The sequence below is a fragment of the Triplophysa rosa genome, linkage group LG5, assembly GCF_024868665.1.
Source record: "Triplophysa rosa linkage group LG5, Trosa_1v2, whole genome shotgun sequence".
Classification (NCBI taxonomy): Eukaryota; Metazoa; Chordata; class Actinopteri; order Cypriniformes; family Nemacheilidae; genus Triplophysa; species Triplophysa rosa.
In genome coordinates, this window is record NC_079894.1 from 11,355,740 (window position 1) to 11,376,835 (window position 21,096).

Below are 21,096 nucleotides of genomic sequence, written 5' to 3' on the forward strand. Positions count from 1 at the left end.
AAAAAGCATTGATTGGAAACACTTTTCGTCCTGAGTCTGCTGCGGAGTTGCCATGGCAACCTCTCAGAGATGGCAAACTTGCTGTTCTTTCCTCACATATTCAGCGTCTGTGCTGGTTAAATAGGACAGAGTGCGTGCATTGTTTTCTGGTATAACGTTCACAATCATTTCCTGTGTTTTGCAGCATGTGTAGGATGGACTTAGGTAATGGTACGTGTGTTAAAGTATTAAAGCTACATTGTGATTATGGCTGTGGCCGAAACCTGAAAAATGCTGCCATCTCAGGGAACATATGCAGATATGAAGGCATTAAGACACCTGAATCCAATGTTTACGTTACCTCCTGTTCATTAATATCAAGCTGTTTTTTTTTTTCAAAGCAACATAGATGTCATTCGCTGCCTATATGTGATTTTATATAGTCCTGTGCTTTTGGTCCAATGGTTTGTGTGAAAGAACAGTTTCTAAAGTGGTTGAAAGATAAATCTGTGAAGCTTACCTGAATTCATTTTGGATCATTAGCCACGAAGTGATAGTTCATTGAAGTCTGGAACCAGTTTCCTTCATGCTGGAACGCTGCCTGGTGAATCATTGACCGACTTGGCAATGATGACAGCTGCCTTGCCTTATGTCAAGGACAGCCTATTCTGTACTGTATGGCATGCTGGGAAACAGGTGATCTGTGCGAATGTCAAAGACTTTGCACATATAGAATATAGACTATAGAGTATTTACATGAAATGCAACATGACATATTGGCAAGAAAATGCAAAGTGTATTAGTACAGCTCGGGAGTTATTCTTAGTTAGAGAAGAGCAGCTAATGTTTTTCACCTTGACATCACCTTGACAGGTCATGCCTGACAGCCATGAAATGAACTTGGACGGTCTCTCCCCCCCGCAGCTGATTTGTGTATGCGTAATCTTTGCCAGATGACCCCTCCATCTGTCTTCAGTTGGTCCTTAAATGAACCAGCACTGAGGAGACCTTATGACTTTTCCATAGAAACATTGCTTGGAGCATTCATTTTAAGTAGGATTTGGGTTACAACATTAACAAAAAGAGGAACTGAAAAAGCCATATGTTTACTGCAAGATCTTTGATGTAATGTGCAAATTAGGAATCAAGCTTAAAAACAAAGGCATGATGTTTACCCATAAAAAACAAGCAGTTCAAGAGCTTTAATTCATGTAGGTTTATATTTCTAGACAATTACTGTAATTGACTGATAGATTGAATGCTACTTCAGACCTTTTTTGTAAAATGATCATGTCTTCAATTCTGTTAACTACTGACAACATTTCTCCCAAATTTGAAATACAAATGCTTTTTTTTTGCATTTATTTCTAAAAACTGAAAGGGTCAAAATAACAAAAAAGACGAAACGTTTGTAGATATGAATAATGCAAAGAAAACAAGTTCATATTCATGTTTAAACAACACAATACTAATGTTTTACATGTAGGCTATTTTAGGATCAGTTCAAAAATAAGTATATAATGAAGAAAAGCCTGATTTTTTTCACAACTTTCTTTGCATTCTCTCAGTCTTTCACATTGCTGTTGGATGACTTTGTCACTCCAGGTTTGTTTCTGTTGAAATTCAACAGACACTGGACTTGAAGGTAATACCATATCCAAATGTCTTATCATTTCTACTACCAAAAAAAGCCCATCCATAGTCTTTGAAATGCAAGACAGTCAAAAAGATAACAGGAAATAGTGGGCCATATCAAAATCCTATAAACATTTACTGGAGCAATAAAAAGCTGTCTGAGAACTATAGACTGTCTGTTGTAAATGTGACAAAACTAGGTTCCTCACCCACTTTGTCAAATAATGTGTGTGGATGCATGCTTTGTATGATATGTTATTCTCTGCCAACTTACTTGCTGATCACACAAGCATAATAAACACAATGTGTGGTTCACTTTGTCAGATAAGTTTGAAGTGACAGATTCATGGAAGAAAGGACATCAAGAAATGACATGACTTACTTTGTTGAACAAATGCTCTGTATTTTTTTGTATTAGCCAGATAAGATATTTAAATGCTAATGTTACAGTTCCTACTGAGAAATGGCTCTTGCCTTTATGGTGGAGTCAATAACATAATGTACACAAGACCATGCTTGAAAGCAATTGATGCCTCCATATAGAGGTGTCTAGTTGCAGCACTGTCAATCAGTATTTTATCTGCTTTGGTTTCTTCGTTACTATTGTCTCTGTACATTACAAGCCTATTCATTCACTACTGGCCTCTTAGTCTCCACTTTCAACACACTGCCTTTGCTCTTCAGGGGAGGCTGTGAGATGAAGGAACATAAGAATCTCTTCCTCGATTTAGGTCAGCTTTCTGACCTACTTAAATCCCACTGATTGGATTCAGCAATGTTAACCAGACCCATTTTCCCTGCTTTTGACTTGATTTCCTGGAGGTTTGTATTTTATCCAAAACGTTATGTACCCAGTGTAAAACTGTGCCAAGGGGCATAACGCAAGGTAATAGTAAATGCAAGGTATCACAGTGGATCGCAGTTTTTAACATTGTGTGGAATTATTTGTAAAAGCAAAACAGTGCATTTTTGATCTTCTAAGACACCATGTAAGAAGACAGTGTGGAATGCTTGTTTTGGCTCTCATACCAAACATTTATTTCAATATATATTAAGACATTTCATCCTCAGTCAAAATACACTGCTAATTAAAACCCCACAAAGGCGCAACTTCCAAATATCTGTCAATATGTTTGAAATGTTCAATCAAAAAGCCATTTCTCTGAACAAAAGCACTAACAAAGCGAGTATCTTTGTGACACTCACATATCTAAACAGTATACTTCTTCCTTGAATGAAACTATCACACAAGTTTGCTGGCAAAGTTACAAACACCTATTTACAGGGTACAAAGTTTTCATGATAATTCAGTTGATTCAACAGAATGATTCTGAGTATAAACCAAGGTACTGTACCACCCATCACTATTAAAGATATCATTTACAAAAGAAAAGAAAAACAAATTTCTTAGTTACAGTAGTAAATCACCATGCATATGTAAGGACTGTAAAGCCATAACGTGTGGTACAATTATACTGTACAAGCATATATAAAACTGTTGGTTCTGATTCACACATCAAATATATAATCAACAAAAAACGGTTTAATTCAAAAGAAAAGCGTCATATAAATGGTACTGTACATGAATAAGCTAAACGTACCCATTACTTTGTTAAATATACATTCATATTTGGCAATCTTTATGGTAATATTACAAGATGATCCTAGCAAGGATGTAAACAATGTGCTAGAAATACAAATACAGTTTAAAACTGTTTGGAAATACATTTCACACGACAAATCCTAACATTGTTTATTCTGGGTATTTTATTTAAACATCTTAGTTTATGCAGCGCTTGTCATGCAGAGGCACTGCCAGAGTCAGTCGATGCTTATTTAAAGTGATTTTCAAAAAAGAAAATTCTGTCATCATTTACTCACCCTCTTGTCATTTTAATGAATGGTACCCATTCACTTATGGTCACAAAACTAATGCAAGTCAATAGATACGTTGTTCGGTTACTAACATTCTCCAAAATATCTTTTGTTCTGCTGAAGAAAATAAGTTAAATGATAACAGATTTTTCTTTTTTGGGTGTACTATCCCTTTAAAATAAGTACACCCTCCAAGACAACTATCAATTCTGCACCATAATACAGCAACAACTGTATTATTTGTTTTGCACAGTTTCTGCAAAATACATGTAATTAATCACTATCTAAAGCTATATTATAATTTTTTTAGGCACTCTATGAATATGAATACTATCTTTTAGACGTTTAAAAAAATAAGCAATGAATTCCCAATAGTACTTTGGGGGGCTCATATTGCTCTTATATTGTGAAATTCTCTGCAAAGTGCAGTGGTTTGGAGTATAAGTCATTTGTTTATGCCTACACGCTTACAAATGAAGAGGAGGACGTACCTCAGTGGTTGCGTAACCCTATCCTGTCAGGCTAAATGGGGGGAAAAGATTCACAATACATTGCTGTATATATACAGCAATAAGCCATAAAACACAATCATAACTGTGCTCAATAAAACGTACAGGGGCTTGCAAATCAATAGCTATAAGTAAAACACTACTCATCGGATAATACAAAAAGGCATTACGACATTAATGTCTTAACAATGTATTGTTCTCTGCATTATAATGTTGAAAGCATTTAAGAGTCTACAGAAATGTATTGTCTCTATGCCAGCAAAGAGCGCTTTCAGCTGTCTGAAGGGAAATAGCTCATTCATGGTCACCAAAACACACAGTGCAAATGGTAAAACAAGCCCCCGCCTCCACCCCACCAAACAAAACATCTCTGTAAACATCCATCACAATAGCATTCTCCTATTCGACTAAGGGCTGATCGAACCCCAGGCTAAATATTTCCATTGCAAGCGAATGAAAACAATTATCAGCCATAAGAAATGAAAAGATGTGAGCGGTTTAGTGCGTATACAAATAGTTATGCTGAGAAAATATATATATATAAATTTACAAAGTTGTGGTATGAAAATGTTTTCGTAAGCACCCACGTTGCCATGAGACAACAGACATATTCAAATAAAACGAGGGACGGGATAACAAAGCTAATGCAAGTACTGTTTAAAATGATACACAATCACCTTCAGCCTAGAATTACATATTTTGTGCTTATTAAATGCAGTAGTAACAAGAGACCATGAGAGTGCTCTGCAAATGCACAGCATTGGTGTTTGGCGAGTATAAGTGTGTCAAATTCAGGGAATGTAGATATTCAGAATGACTGGCTCTACTCAATGTCCTACAAAGCTTTAAAGAAAGTCTTCAAAGTTCAGAGAGCAAGGCAACTCTTGGGAACGGTCGGGAAAGAGATTTTCTTCACTCTTTGAAAGTCAAAATGGGAGGAGGTGTAGGAGAAGGTTTGAAAAAGTGAGGCAGGTTCCTGGTGTTGTCAGGACTTGGTCCTCTGTCGGGCAGCAGGATGATGTTGCCTTTCCTGCGTAGAGTGGAGTCTCGACTGGAGGTGGTGGAGAGCGTCTCAGAGGTGGCTTCGCTGCTTCCTTCCACTGGTGTGACACGGATGGTGGTGATACTCTGTTGGTGGTAGTGATGGTGGAAATGCGGGTGATGCGGGTTGGTCATGTCAGGTAGGCTCCGATTGCCATCGATGGAGCTGTAGCCATCTTTCAATGACTCACAACTCTCAGAGTCACGGTTGAGGTCATTGAGCTCGAGGGACTGTCGGATGCTTCCGCGCTCCTGCGGCTTCCACCTCCAGGAGCCGCTGCCATCTGTGGAGGGCGGTTTAACCACAGGCCTGTTCTCAGGGTGGGCTTCTACTCGAACGATGCCCGCATTAGGCTCCTGATCCATCAAGGCTTTGTAGCGGATGGAGCCAGTACAGCTGACCGTACTGGCCTCGCTTTTAGGACTACCGTGCAGCATACCCTGCTGCTTGGACATAGCGATGACCTGCATGATACGTGGCTGGCTGTTACTCCTGCAAGCGGAACTTTTCTCTGCCACCTTTAGCCATTTAGCGCGGGCATTCCCACCCATACAATCATTCACCTCCCCACCATCCTCCTGAGGGGAGAAGCACACGTTCTCTTGAGTCTCCTCAGGGATGTGCACCAGTTGAGAGGAGCCGGGCCGTGATTGGATAGATACCCTGGCTCCACCCGGTAGGCCACCTGTATTGTTATGATTGGCTAACGGCACAGAGCTGGCGGCAAGTTTCATGTACTGCGTGGGAGGCCCACAGCGGAACTCGCCATCCAAGCCCACGGCGGAGGGCTCTGAACTGCAACGGAGTTCCATGTTGCGTTGAGGCGAGTGCCTGGCTTCCCCCTCCATCACTTGCAGTGACATCTTGCGGCTCTCGTTCTTGGTTTTCCACTGCGAGAGCAACTGCTTGGAACGCGTGGAGTCCATGGAAGTGTGGATGGCAGCGTGTCGGCGAGGTACGGGTTCTTCGACCCCTGTCGAGTGCACGCGAGGCAGTGTGTTGCTAAACGTCACAAAGCTTTCTTTGCAGAGCGGGCTGGGTGGCGTGATGCACTCCACCTCTGTGCTTGACCTCTTCAAGGACATGGAGCTGTCTCGGGATGGTCCGCGAAGCAGGATGCTCTCTGAGCGTGCAGAGGTGGGACGTTCCCTCATGCTAAGGCTCTTAGGTGGTAGTAAGCGTGGTGGATCTGTATTCAGGTTGGGTAGGGGTCTCAGAGGCTCCCGCATGGCAGGCAGAGGCACAACCGGCTGGGGCTGTGGTGGAGGTTGTGGTTGTTGCGGTTGACGCTGATGCTGATGTTGGTTCTGGTGTTGATTTGGACGTGGATGCTGCGGTTTTAGAGATGTGTCTTCACTGGTTTTGAAGTTCCCGACTGCATACAGACCCTGAGGTAGAATGATAAGTCAGAAATTTACCTCAACGTGAATGAACAGATGTCATTATTACAAACCCTGAGAAAGTCAGATTAATATACATTATGCGAATCAAACAATGAAAAAATGACCTGATGTACTGATTTAACTCCGCTGCATTAATTTAGAATTTAGGAGTTTTGGCATTGTTTCCAGTGTTAAGAATGGCTGTTTAAAGGAGGATTTAAAGGAGGCTTTCAACAGGAGTGTTTCAAGCCATCAGAGCACATCGAGCAGGGAGGAAAGAGAGAAGAAGAAACAGTGGGAGGGATTTGAGGGTGTGTGTGGGTGGAGAGTAGAACAGAAGCCAGGAGGGATTTGAATGTGTGAGCTATTTTTACCTATTAAAACGGCATTGTCTTTGCTCCTCACTGACTTCACATGATTCTTCTGTCAAGTTTGATAGAACAATCTGACGCTTTCACTGGATTGTGAAGTTAATTTGTACAATATCTGTGACAGCAGGACTCACCAGGTAGACAGCTATGCCCCCACCAATGAGAAAGCCACAGTAAACATCCACCGCATGGTTCTTGAACTGAATGATGCGAGTCAGGCCGCAGATAATGCCACAGATGATAAAGGAGAAAACCAAGAGCGGCTTCAGGAGCTTAGAGGAGTCAGTCAGGGTGGCATTAAAATACATCTGTAAGAAAAGTACTTTCATTAAAGGAGATCACATTTTAACTGAAGTTTTAGTAACCACGCTAAGGACAGTTGGGTTATTTGGCATGCACAGTATCATGGGTCAAAAGTGCCACAAGTAGATCGGATTACTTACGGAGATGTACACAGCCGAGAAGGCAGCCAGAGTGGCATGCTGAGACGGGAAGGACTTCCTGCAACGAGAGACAGACAGATTTGTCAGATCATTAGATATTGTTGTGACCCTGAATATTTACTCTCAGATGATGTCCACAGTATACATCAGTTTATTTAGTGTGTCTATCAGGATCTGGGCCAAAACCCCCTTAGTTTGCAAAAACACCTACAGCCAGGGTCCAAAATTCACCTGTTGCCACTCCTGCTCCGGGCCAAGATTACACCAGCTATACACAATACATATATAGTTACACAGCACATATTTGTACCAGACATAAAACCATAATGTGCATTATTTTGATTAAACATTATTGCTGTAAGGTGCAAACCTTGTATCAGCAGCTACTTTTCAGGAAAAACTTTGACAACAAAGTTGCAATTATTTTAAGAATACACAGATGACAAGTTGTTTTAAATTATTTTCATTTTGTTAAATATCTGCAAAACCCACAGACAAACAAGGGTGACCAATAAGAATACAAGGTTTGCACCTGACAGCGACAGGTCATTGTGTCCATTGCAGCACCATATTCTAAAGGAGCCTGTCTCCAGCGAAATGTGGCAAATGTTGACAAAAGTTTTCTTTACTAGATAGTTGTATGTCTTCAGTCACGCCCCTTATATTAGCAATCAGACTATGACTCTTTCACTATTGTGTTGCAGTTGGTGAGTAATCCATAGACTCAAGCTTTTACATTTAATGCTTGACAACTGTTATTTTTGGACCCTGACTACAGACAGTCTGCCAGAAACGTTATGGATGACAAAACCAAATATTAAAATTTCAACATATTTTAACATACGTCAAAGAGACATTAGTCCTCAGGTACACATGTACCATAACTACCCCTCTACGTATAATTTTACGCCATTCAAAATGCCGTACAAAAAGTAGCTATAATTGGGGCCGTTGACAGCATATGAAATGTTTGGATGATTGAAAGGCAGAGCTGAACAAATGGTTACGTGTGGGTGTGCAGGAATGGGCAGCCGGGTTGTGAGCACAGCACCAGGATTGAACTCTGTGTGGGTTTTACAGGAACACCATGTGCCAGAGAACTAATGCCATGTTCATTCGGCTGCATGCACATTTATGTAAATTATATATGAATCGCATCAGACCTATACTGTATGTAAAGCTGGTTGAAAATGATTGACAGCACAGCATTAATACATTACAGTTGCATTCTGTAAGGCATGAACATGGCATTTACATTTGGGAAGTTGACAAATAAACCGCACGTGTGTCCTATGGTTTGACAGGAAAAATTTAGAAAAAACTTACAGTGAAGATAAATCTCTCTCATGCTATTTTATATTATAAATATAGATATTAATAAAATAAAATCATATTTTATTAATAGTTCGTTTTCTACAATTTTTGCAGTCACACAATAGGACACATGCACGGTAAATTTGTCAAACATTTACTCATTTGGCAAAGTGACCTACAAAAGAGAAAACATTTAACAAAAGTAATCTAACAAAAATAAGCACAGTCTGCAAGCCAGCCATGTAGGGATGTCATGAAAGGTAACATTAAAATTCTGTTGTTGTCATATGAGATAACGCTGTCATTGGTTAATTGTCCTGTCAATCACATTAATCACACAATCTAAAACTCGGATAGACTACGTACATCACAAACAAAAATGGTTAGTTGAATAACAAAACGCAGGGTCTCTAACCTGCCAGTGTTGATGGCGGCTGGATCAGGCCCAGAGCAGATGTCTTCCACAATGAAAGAGTTCTCATCACAGGAAGTGTTGAGGATGGTGTAATTGGGCTTGCACACAGTGAGGAAGTAAGGGGCGTGGTATCCTGTGGACAACTGGATAATGTCTGTGATGAGTGCTGTGATGCACAGGCCAAACACATGAACCCCTGATAACAAGAAACACACATGCACACATTGGTATTCGTTGCATTACCAGGAATTGACATTTACATAGATCGTTTTCATACTGTTATTATCCACTAAACCTAACCCTTATACAAACCGCTTTGCTTTTTTAGACTTTCATTAAAATATTATTAAGTTGCGGTTTATTAAGCTGGTTTCCTGCTGGGGGCCATTGCAGGTAATCTCCCCCGACACACACATACACAAACACACAGCATTTTCTCACTCACTGAACAAATGCAAATAATAGATTCCATAAGTAGCGAGAAGACTTCATAAGCCCGTGATAAAATAGACTGAGCTTTCATTATTAATATCAGACCTCATATACAAGAGAGCATTTTAAACTACTACAAAACAGAAAAAATGAGTCAGGTTCAGGAGTATATTTTAAACACACTATTTCTCCAGGATATATGGCTTTTTATATAGGGTAGAATATACACCCACCAACAAATCTCACAGCCCGCCGGATGTACGAGTTGAAATTGCAGCCGGCGGCATTTATGTTTGCCTCTGTTTTGATAGCAAGATTTCTTCTGGCCAGACAGCAGTATAGGATTCCTTCCCCAATCATAATCTGTGGGAAGATGGTCAGCTGTGTTTACACAAACATACAGCAAACACATACACATCATCACCAACCTCCCTTCTAGTGGCCTCCGGGGGTCAATCTAATAAAATCACTGACACATCAACTCCATTACTGTAATTATAATAATCTGTCCTATCCATCCAGTCATTCAAAGCCATATGGGAAGGATTTCATCCAAAGCTCTCAAAAAGAATGCAGGGAGGAAGATGTTTTGAAAGTTACCCTGACTTTAATTACTGCAAGGGACAAACTATTAATGCTATGTAAATAAAAAACAGACACCCATGCTTGTGCTGCATCTGCTGAGGATGATGGGAGAGAAAGACAGTGAGAAATAGAGAAAAAAAAGAGTATGTGATTATATCCCTCTGAGATCACACTTGCTATCCACCTACAGTCAAGTGCAACATGGGCGCTACCATAACAGCTGGAGCTACCAGCAGGACACACATTCACACAGCACCTGCTAACACAGGCTTTGTGATAATGCTCATATTTATGCTCGAAAACGTGATTTGGGTGAAACATTCTTTGGCAATCGAGGCAGTTGTGTTGTCAAATAAATGGATGCGAGTCAAAAGTCAATTTCGTGACTCACGTGTTTGGGTTGAGGTGGACATTTGTATTTATGTTTTTCTGCAAAACTAAGGTATCAGTATTCCCTGTAAATGAAACCCATGACCTAGATGTTGCTCTTCCAGTTGATGTATAAGAAGGCTATAGAAATAGTTTCTAAATGAGCACAGCCATCTTGCAAATGCACACATACATGTCATTAAACATGAATTGAATCTGTTCTCTGGTAAGTAAAAAGAGGCATTATAGCATATGAGACCAACACAATTTTGAAAGCCATTGTGAATATACAGTATACTGTAGTGTACTGTTAAGTATCAGCAGCTGTGACCCAGTGACCCATTTCTTACATGACTAAAAAGTACAAATTCAAACTTCAGGTGAAAATAAGGCCTTGGTAAAATTTCTACTATCTGTGCAGACAGCATAGGCGTAATTTGCGGGTGTGACAGGTGGGACATGTCCCCACCACTTTTGGGAAGAAATTAAGAAATGCTTGCGGAAGGTGTGTATTGTTTAGGGGAAATTAACATCTAAAACTAAAAGTTTTCTCACCATCTCCCGTTCCTCACACTCGTAAGTTATATTTGCGGAAGGAGAGCCCTGCGACTTCAGAAACACGGTCAGTATTTAAAAAGTTGCTTGCTTGTGCATTCAGTGTCCAAACACAAAAACGCGTAAACCAATGAACAAGTGACATTTTTAGTCATAGGAATAAACAGTTTTTACGTGTAATGCACCGCAACAGCCAAGTGATCAAGTGATTTTGGTTGCACCAGCAACTAAAGTAAAGTCTGAGGTGAGGAAAAGTTTTGACCATGTGCATAATGAGAATAATGAGCCAGTGGGATATGTGATATGTTACAATGTTACAGAGGACTTATTTTATTTCTTTGTTCCAACTTCCAAGTGGCCTATAGCCTACGTTAGTCATTAATAAATTATGTTAAAACATGTATAAATGACGCATTCTTGACAAAAGCTGTGTGCGTGCGCACATTTGAATAGCCTAATGTCGGGCTGTAAACGGGTTCGGGCTTTTAAAAAGCTGTCAATCAAAATGTACTTGTCGGGCTCGGGCACTGCCGGGCCTAACTTTTAAGGCTCGATTACAGCTCTAGTCTAATGCCCTGTTCACATTAGAAGCGCTACTGTAGGTCCAACTACCAGTGATGCTCACTGCAGGAGCTGTGAGGAGAAGAATCACGTTAGCTCTCATCTTCTCTCCTATTGGCTGTCGCTCCCAAAAGACACAACTCATTTGCATAAAGTTAAACATTTCTCAACTTTGTCGCATCGCTAGACATCTGGTCTGCAATGGTTGCTGTTGTTCGTGTCACCGGAAGTCGCCAGTTCTCCATTAAAATGAATGGGATCATGTCGCTTATAGTGTGAACAGGGCATTATGCTCAAAAACAAGATACTGTGATACATTAATATACACAAAACATTCAACAATCTCCTAGTATACTTTGATAAAGCTTTAATATGGTAAAAAGGCATCTCAAGAGAATACCTCATGATGTCAGTTGAGAGAATATCCAGAGTACTAAATGCAGCGCTACAAGCATGTGGTTACTTTGAAGAAGTTATAATATTAAGACAGTATTGATTTGCTGTAAAAAGGATTTTTATAGTTCCTACATAAATCCCATACTTTCAATTTTCTTACATTGATTATTTTTCCTATTACTTGTGTAAACATATGTATTATGTGTAAAATATCATTGCTAAAGAATGATTAGGTTCATCCATTCTTTTGACTGGTTGTGTATATAGACTAGAGATATCACAGTAACTGTGATATTAAAAAACGATTAGCGATACGGTGTTAGTACACATATGATAATATCGTGAATAATTTAGCAACCATTTAAATTTTTGCCTTGATAGTCACAGTGGTAACAAACTCTCGCTCTCTTTGCCTCCCTACACTTGTATTTTGAGTGTGATTCATTAGCCTAAAAGATAAAAAACTGAATATTGTGAATTCTTTTGGCCAAGACAACAGTTTAGTGAAATGATTACATTTTTAAGTTCATCACCTATAACACTCATAACATGACCAGAGTGCCTTGTCACCTACTGCAAAGAGCATTGCACACAAAAAAAACAAGAAAAAGAAAGGGAAAGATAGAGACTATGAATTGCAACTGCGAAACCCAAACTTAACATTAATTTCCAAAAAACAAAGTGGATTTGCCACAATAATGCTGTTTTTAAACAGGATTTCTGGACACTTGTAGATTTATTCTGGCACAGTGTTTGATGTTTGACACAACATCTGAGTATAGGTCAGCTGTGCCCTCCAGACTAAATAAAAGTTAAGAGTGGCCCTCAGGTGCTCACCGTTGCTGCCGGCCCTGCAAAAGCCAGACTGAAGAGCATCAGAAAGGGAACGGCCTCTTTAGTGGGCTCAATGTAAGGCATGCTGAGACTGCGGTCATTGCAGCTGTAGCCTGTTCGCACAGGCTTAAAAATGTCCGTCAACTCCAGGAAATACAAACTGACCACTGAGGACATCAGAATTGGGAGCTGTGGAGAGAAAGCAGAGGTGATACGACACATTAGATGGGACAAGTACTAAAACCTGTTGAGAACAACAACAAAATGATCTTGATCAAATGGTACATGATGGACTTATGGACAATCTCTAGGCTTTGGGTTTTTCTATCTAAGATATTTATGTATGAAACGCGCTATACAATGAAACTAAATCACACCAAAGTGGATGTTTATGTCATTTGATGTTTTAAAAGTAACTACAATAATACACTAAAACACATTGTGTAAATGTATCTGTTACTATAACAGCTGCTCAGTTATTACAGTGTATAATAGTCACCTTTTCAGACCATTAGTCATAAAATCCTCAGTAACACCACAGGTGTCATAGAGAAGCTGCTTTGATTTACTGAGCTACGAGTATGTGGATGCTAAAAAAGGAATGTTGTGCCTTGCTCACAAAATGCTGCTTTTCTCAGAATGTTGTGTTCAGGTTGCAAAAGCGATGTTGATTCAATGCAATTAACACTGACAAGTCAACAAGCTGAGAGTGGGAACATTTTCCATTGGCAGCCCTACACTACAATAAAAAGACAGAAAATCTGAAGTTCTGCTTTATGTGACTTTGGTGAAATTTCTTTACCTAAAGTGAATAAAATGACCTAATTTGATCCTTTTTTCTGTCTCTGTCTTGACCGTCTCATTTGGACTCGGTCTTGACTTGGACTCGAACCTCTTTAGACTCGGTCTTGACTCGGTCTCGACTAGTCCTGGTCTTGGACTCGACAAAGGTGGACTTGACAACCCTGATGTGAATATTATATGTACAGTCAGAATTATTTCTGTAACAGTGAGAGCAAGATTAAATGTGATTTCTCCCCAAGCTATCAAAATTGTATTGGTATAAAAACATATTCCATACATTTCTCCTATTAAAGAGAGAGCCAGGAGGAGATGTGATGAGTCTGCTTTTCAATCATAGCAGTTTTTAGTTTAATTCAATCATTGCAATAATGGTCTTTTTAATTATATTAATGACACTGGTAAAGGTTTGGTAGTGTTGAAGGGATATTCACTGAGCTGTGGGTTGATTAGACAAAAATAAGTGAAGCAAAACCAGGCCTAGGCTGGCTGGTCTTTTTTGTAGTATGCACGCAGGCACGTTGTATGTTCCAGTTTGTAGTATTTCGAAATGAGTTAAAGTACCCAGATGGTCCACCATTTCTGTTGGAAATTAAAAGTGCAGATCAATAAACACTCTTTACAGCTGATATTACCTACAACTCATAGTAAGAGAGAGAAGTTTGGCGATGATGCACTGAATTAATAAATTAAATTTAAAAGTAAACATCACTGGCGATATAATGAAGAAAAGCTGAAATGAGAGGAGGGGTTATGACAGTGTGCCTAGGCAGCAGTTCACTTTTGGCACATGTTAATATCTCCAAGCACTGAAAAGTTTAAACTTTCCTGTAAAAAAGCAATACATAGTGTTAGGTATAGTAATAATGCCAGTCTAGTATGTTCACAGTAGGTCTGCGGATTTGTCTGAATGAGTCAAACTTTAGTATATTTCTTTTGCCACGTCGCAATTAATGTTGAAAAAATGTAGACGTTTCAACAAACCATCATTATTGTGATCAGTATTTGCTTTAGTTGGGTTCTTGATTCTTGTGTTTTAACGTTAGGTTCTCATTGTCTGTTATAACAGTGTGCTAAAATACAATTGTTGAGGCAATGAAAACTAAGATCCATTGGGATCAGGTGATAATGATTTTAGTCTTTGTGCAGTTACCTAAATAATTGCTCATGGGTGCATTGTGTTATTGATTTATGAGTTTTGTGTGATACTACAGTGTGAGATTAAAGCAGTGGTATGGCTTATTATATTATACTGCTTTGAATTGACAGAGAATACACACAAACACAAAAACTTTAAATTGGTGAATCAATCAGACATCAAGAATCAGTGTATGAAACTCAACAATAGTGACAATCAACAAAAGAAAGCTTCATGCTGCAAGGCATACTGGGTAATATCATAGTACAAAACTCATTGATGACTCCCAGCATACATTGCAGTTCATCTGTTTATCTGAATTAGTTTGATGATTGTCACCATTGTTGAGGTTTGAATGATGAGTGTTGATGTCAGGAAAACTTTTGGTTTAATTTGGCACAGTGTCTTAGTATCACAGTATCTTATCTTTATCTTAGTCACAAAAAGTAACTTACACCAAGAGGAAAGAGAATTAACTTAATGAAACTCAAAAGTCCAACTAAAACAAACATATACATATGCTTCATCAATGGTTTTGTTTGGAAGGAGAAAAAAATCATCGGACTCGGTTGAGACCATCTAGAACATTTGGCGAGTCCAATGACCAAGTCCGAGTGCAGAAACCAACAAGTCCAAGACAAGTCCGAGACCGAGACTACAGAAAAACGTCTCGAGTCCGGACTCAAGTCCAAGTCCGGACTCAAGTACTACAGCACTGATTCGCATATTGTAACAAAGAGGCTCAGGTGAGTTGGAGAAGAGTAGACAAACAGATACAGAAAAAAACAACATAACTGATTATGTGCCAAATCACAAACACACCATTTAAAACTTTAAAAAAAAGAATACAAAATGGACAACACAAGTGCTGAGAAAATGCAGAATGAACAAATTTGAAACGACTGTACACAATTAGGTAAAAACACAAGAGGTAAGACAAGATTAATCACTCAACCAGAACTTTAAAATAAAAGACATACTGTGCCAGAACAAGTCTAAAAAACATTTTACATGCTACAAGTGTAATTATAACCAACCCCCCAAAAAACTCATGTCAACAATTTAAAAAAGTTAACCGCAAAAAAAACCTGATTCACATTTCACGTCTTTTCCGCACGCATATTCGTTATTTTAAATGCCGCATCGAGATGAAAAAATCTCAATTTTTCAGAAAGCTGCAAGCGCACCGCAGGTCATGTGACAAGAACCAACCAGCCAATATAGACAAGCTCAATGAAAATGGAGACACAGATGATCACAGCATAACTAAATCTAGTAGCAGAGTTATTGCAAGGTATTTTCAGTGCATATAATCCATATATCTTTTGTTTATACCTCCTCGTCTCAACGGCTATCGTGGCCCATGGCTGCTTAGCGACGACAGACGCCAGGAGAGCGCAAAGTCCAGGCGCTTTGCAAAAAAAGGAGAACGCAGTGCAGCTCGCGTTTTCTGCGCAGTTTTAGACGCGAAATGTGAATCGGGCCTTATACTGCATGTATAAAATGAATCCAAATCTTTCCCAGTAGCATTTGGGTATTTGTATACAGTACCTGCTTTGGAATCAATGCTTTAGACAAAGTGTGCTGTAAAGGCAATTTGACTTCATTTTTCATTTTATTTTTTACATTTTTCGGAAGGCACAACCTTACTTCCTCATTGGAGAAAATGCCCCCGTGTTTTGTCATAGGTAGAGAGCACTAAGAGATGTGTACTTGCTTCTTAAAACCTTTTAGAGCCTCAAGCCTTGCACAATAAATGTGCTAGCTGCTTCATTATGTTATGATCAGTGTGTTATGGTCTATGAGCTCCATATACTGATATAATGAGGGTTTGGATCAAACTATGCTGGAGTCACAGCCTTGAGCTTTTCTTGCTTTCCAAGGTAGTGGGGTCATACTAAGGTTGACCTGAAGATGTGTCATTACGAGAGAATGAAAGTTTTTCTCAGGTGAATATACATAGAACTGCTTAAATTTTCTAAAATCGGTGTAGTGATTCACTACCATTTAGCATGGTAGGCTAACTCCCAGGACGAAATATACCCTGAGCTGTGCAAAGTGGAAATGTGCTATAGTAGTGAATAGTAATAAAACTTGGACAGTCAGCAGGCAGATCAAATGGGGGTAGGGGTTTTAATTACTGTAATTAACCTCTTATAAAACGGGGAGAGCGTTTTCAGAATGAAAGCCATTGCTGTCTAAACTGCTTCCCTTGATAGTGCATTCAACAGTATGCATAATACTCCTAACACAAACAAAATTGACGGCAGTTTCAAAATCTAATGGTCAGATGGTCAACAGTAACTTTCTGTGGAAGGTGTCTTAAAACTTTTTCATGTTTATATATCCAAATAACTTAAAGGCAACCTATGTGCAAACTACCCTTTAATCCCAAAACACCATAACAACATGTATCCTATCTTTTTTCTTATATAAAAACAATATATTGTATACAGTAAATGTCTCACAATTATTTCAACAACTATTACCAAAAGAAAACATTGCATTCGCAAATGTCTAAAAGGATACATTTAAAGCCCAAAAGATTTGTCCCTGACCCTGACTGAGCAACAGTTGTGGTTCACGTCATTAATTGTGGAAACTCTGTGTATTTTAAAAACCAGACACCACTTTGAAAATAAAAGACCTGTCAGCAACATATTGTAAATTAGCCATTAAGTTTGCCATTAAAATGGCATGGCTTTTTTGGTGGGAGGACATGTTATTACTCCCCCTGCCATTCTATTAGCTAAATTGTTTAAGCGAACCACTGAAGTTAATTGAAGTGAAACTAGTGAAGTGAAATAGATTAAATTACTCCATTTTAATTCATTCTCAGTTCAGGAACGAAAGGTCTTTGGAGGCAACTCAGGCAATCAGGTCATACTTGAGAACATATGAATTTTAGTTTTGCACAGCTAGTTTTATTTTTAGTATACTGTCTGATCTGACAAAAAAAGCAACTATTTCCTTCTGTTGACAGAAACATATAATTACTTTTAAAGCTGTTTACAGAAAAGGATGAAAACAATTGTCTTGCAATATCCGTATTCTTCATCAATGCCATAAGACAAACAACACGTAAAACTGAATTAATACATTGTTTAGCCCTTTTTCAAAAAACATATTTGATCAAAGTCTTGTGTCAATCATTACATTTTCACATTCAAGCAGACCTGGAACAGACTCACAAATTTTGCTACAAGAAGTGTGCTAGATACAGCTTTCAGTAATTCATTACAGTATATCTTTGTTTCTCGATGATCTTACATAGTGTTAGAAAATAAATATCTATAGTTCATGGCCATGCTACACAAACATGCTTATATTCTTTCAAATTCATGAAAAAAATCAGATTTGTTGCTTTAAAATGAATCCAGACACATGACAGATTAAGGCCTGCCAGCATCTCCATTACACCAGTGACCAGTGCTATAGGAATGTAACAATACTATCAATATTATGGTGTGTATTCTGTTTGTGTTAGGAGTATTATGCATACTGTGGTAAAATCTGTTGAATGCACTATCAAGGGAAGCAGTTTAGACAGCAATGGCTTTCATTCTGAAAACGCTCTCCCCATTTTAGAAGAGGTTAATTACAGTAATTAAAACCCCTACCCCCATTTGATCTGCCTGCTGACTGTCCAAGTTTTATTATTACATTTTATTGAGACAATAGCAAAAATGTTTCAATGTTATCGTGGTCACATGACTGTAAGAAATGATAGGTCTTCCGGGCCTTTAACATAGAGAATGTTAAACAATATAATAGATATGACCTCTGTCAAGGTCCAGCTGGTGCAGTTTTTTATTCTATAAGAGGGAGTTTTAAGTAATTTGACATATTTCATACTATACCTCATACCTCAAAGCAACAGTTATGATTAGAGGATATAGAAAAGAGGACAGGATATGGCATGGTTAATTTGTACATCATTGCAATGTACAATAATTGTTTATTAAACACTTATGGCACGTTTTTCCAAGTCTTCATTTGTCTTTATAAATATCGCAAATATTGTATCGCAGTTATTACACCAACGTATTACCGTACCGTGAGATTCTGATATCATTACATCACTACTAAATACTGTCTAATATCTTGACCACCTTAGATAGGCTATCATCTATTAACTAATAATTCTAAATTCCCACCACGTTAAATTTAATGATGCCATGTTAATTCTGAGACAGCATGTCCTTCATATATTATCATCAGAACCCATTTTATAAGCATGTGCATGATTCGCTTCACCTTGACCTAAATGTAATACTCCATTTAAAAACAGAAATAAGGGAAGGCCATATTGTCTTCACCATTTAATAGTCAAAGAACCTGTCAGAAAAAGTGTTATTCGCCGAAGCCAAGACCAGACAACACGACGCACACGAGCCAACACGTATTTAACGCATGATATATTTCGCAGTATTTTACACTAGGTATAGTACACATACAGTGCCCTTCTCATAGCCAAAAGTACATAGGTACGGTATTTAAAGTTAGCGTGTAGTCATGCAGAAGGATTACCCATTTACAGCTTTAAACCTGTGGGTGGTTGCGAACGTGACCATTTCGTGAATAACGATCATACTCTCTAGTACTGATTTGAGACATAACAACAGTATATATTTCGATATGATTCGAATGTATGCCAATGCATTCATTAGACTGACTTACCTCCACGAAATAAAAGCAGGGCAGCAAGGTAACGCTGTCTTTGGTCATCTTGCCTTTGAGTCTCTCCTTGGCAGACATGATAAACGGTAAGTCCTTTATAACGGTGTATGTAAAGACAGGAACAAGTACAACCGGTGTAAAAATAAGAAGTAATCGCGCGCCTTCAGGCAGTCGCTTTCTCCATCCCCAAGTGCGCTTTTACTGCGGATACAGACGCACGGATAGATGGTGTATCAAACCAGGCTACATTCCTTCATAGCTAATACCATCATGCCTTAGAAACCATGACAACACAATCACCGTGCCCAGAGGACGTCGTAATGAAGATTTTAGCGATGTCTTCCACCTATTAATGTTTTAAAATCAGCCTTCAAGCATACGATTAGAGGCAAAATGCTGACCGAATGACGTCAGAGGTGTGCTAAAAACCCATTTTCACTCAAAGCGCGCGCACGTGTGTATGGTGGGGGGTTTCTAATATATCTAACTGTTCGAAATATACCATATGGTTTTGATAAATGATTCGCTTTTATAAAATTGTTATTTGACATACAGATAGCTAATTCATAATAATGTGTGCTAGCCTATATGAATTTACAAGTATTTTTAATAATAATACATTAAGAATAAATACAGCATTGTGCATGAATTAATCAGTCTGTATCTGAAATTGACGAGATGTCTTTGCTCGTTCATCTGCTTTTTTCAGCATAACTAGGAGATTGTCCTAAAAATCCCAAATCCTTCCAAACTGACAATTAATGAACTGGTAGTGATAATAACCCGTTATAAACTCTGTTCTGTTCCCAGAGCCTACTGTTTCGGTGGACGCATACACCATCTAGTGGATATTTCATAACTAAGTGGGTTTATTTAAACTGATTACAAAAATCTTAGTTAAAAACAGCACACAAACTCCACATAAAGTCTTTGACTTTCTGTCATATATGACGGGATGAATTAAAGACTGCCACTTTTCTTTCAGTTCTGTGCTGAGTAAATCATATTTTCTCCCTGAACACTTCTCTCCTGAAATCCATTAACTTAATAATTAATAATATTGCGCCTTAAAGAAACAGCTCACCAAAAAAATGAAAATTCTGTCATCCTTTACTTGGTTTCATCCAATCAGCAGTAGCTAACCCATTTCAACAAAATACCTACCTTTTTCGGTTTGACTGATTTGTCATTGTGTTTTCTGACTTGTCGTTTTGCTTTCTGACTTGTCGATGTGGTTTCTGACTTGTTATTTTGTTTCTCGAATTGTTGTTGTGTTTTAAGATTTGCTATTCTGTTTTTAGATTTGATATTGCGTTTTCAGATTTGTCATTTTGATTTTGGATTTTTTTATTTTGCTTTTAGATTTGTTTTTAGTTTTGCGATTTTAGTTTTGTTTTGCACTTCCCGGCCACCGTAACCTAGTACTCATTGAGTATGGGATTTTCGGATTCAGCCATCTTTTTGAAGTTCATGTAGCACGAGGAACTCAGGCTGTGTCCGAAATCGCGGTGTACATCGGTAGGACACTCGTTATTATGATGCATCATGGGATTGAATGAGTGCACTCAATAATGTCCACTATGAATTCGGACACCACTAAAAATTGATGTCCCCTCAATTAGTGCACTATATTAGGGCATGGGGGCTATTTCGGACACAGCCTCGGTTAAGTGCATATGCGTACGGTATTGGACTGATACTGACCCCTTGCGGCCTTATCGCAAAAGCGCAAGTTTTGACATCAAACAGATGTTTTTACTTTTTACGTTACCGGAACACA

The 21,096-nt window shown here is 38.6% G+C and overlaps 1 protein-coding gene across 1 annotated transcript; it reads right to left on the reverse strand.

Moving 5' to 3' along the window:
* Positions 1–1,375: 1,375 nt before the first annotated feature.
* Positions 1,376–19,767, reverse strand: plppr4a (phospholipid phosphatase related 4a). The gene is made up of 7 exons (XM_057334819.1): positions 19,317–19,767; positions 12,701–12,886; positions 9,631–9,760; positions 8,966–9,161; positions 7,237–7,294; positions 6,928–7,101; positions 1,376–6,428 (listed from the first exon to the last, which is right to left on the reverse strand). The coding sequence occupies exons 1-7, from the start codon at positions 19,392–19,394 to the stop codon at positions 4,911–4,913; spliced, it is 2,340 nt and encodes a 779-aa protein (XP_057190802.1). The 5' UTR covers positions 19,395–19,767; the 3' UTR covers positions 1,376–4,910.
* Between the last annotated feature and the right edge of the window lie 1,329 nt (positions 19,768–21,096).

Excerpts from the sequence above, each read along its gene's own strand:
- plppr4a (XM_057334819.1), bottom strand. The coding sequence starts at position 19,394 with ATGTCTGCCAAGGAGAGACTCAAAGGCAAGATGACCAAAGACAGCGTT. Across the intron at positions 9,162-9,630 it reads GCGGGCTGTGAGATTTGTTG|GGGTTCATGTGTTTGGCCTG; the intron begins GTGGGTGTATAT and ends TCTTGTTATCAG. Across the intron at positions 7,295-8,965 it reads GCCGCCATCAACACTGGCAG|GAAGTCCTTCCCGTCTCAGC; the intron begins GTTAGAGACCCT and ends CTCTCGTTGCAG.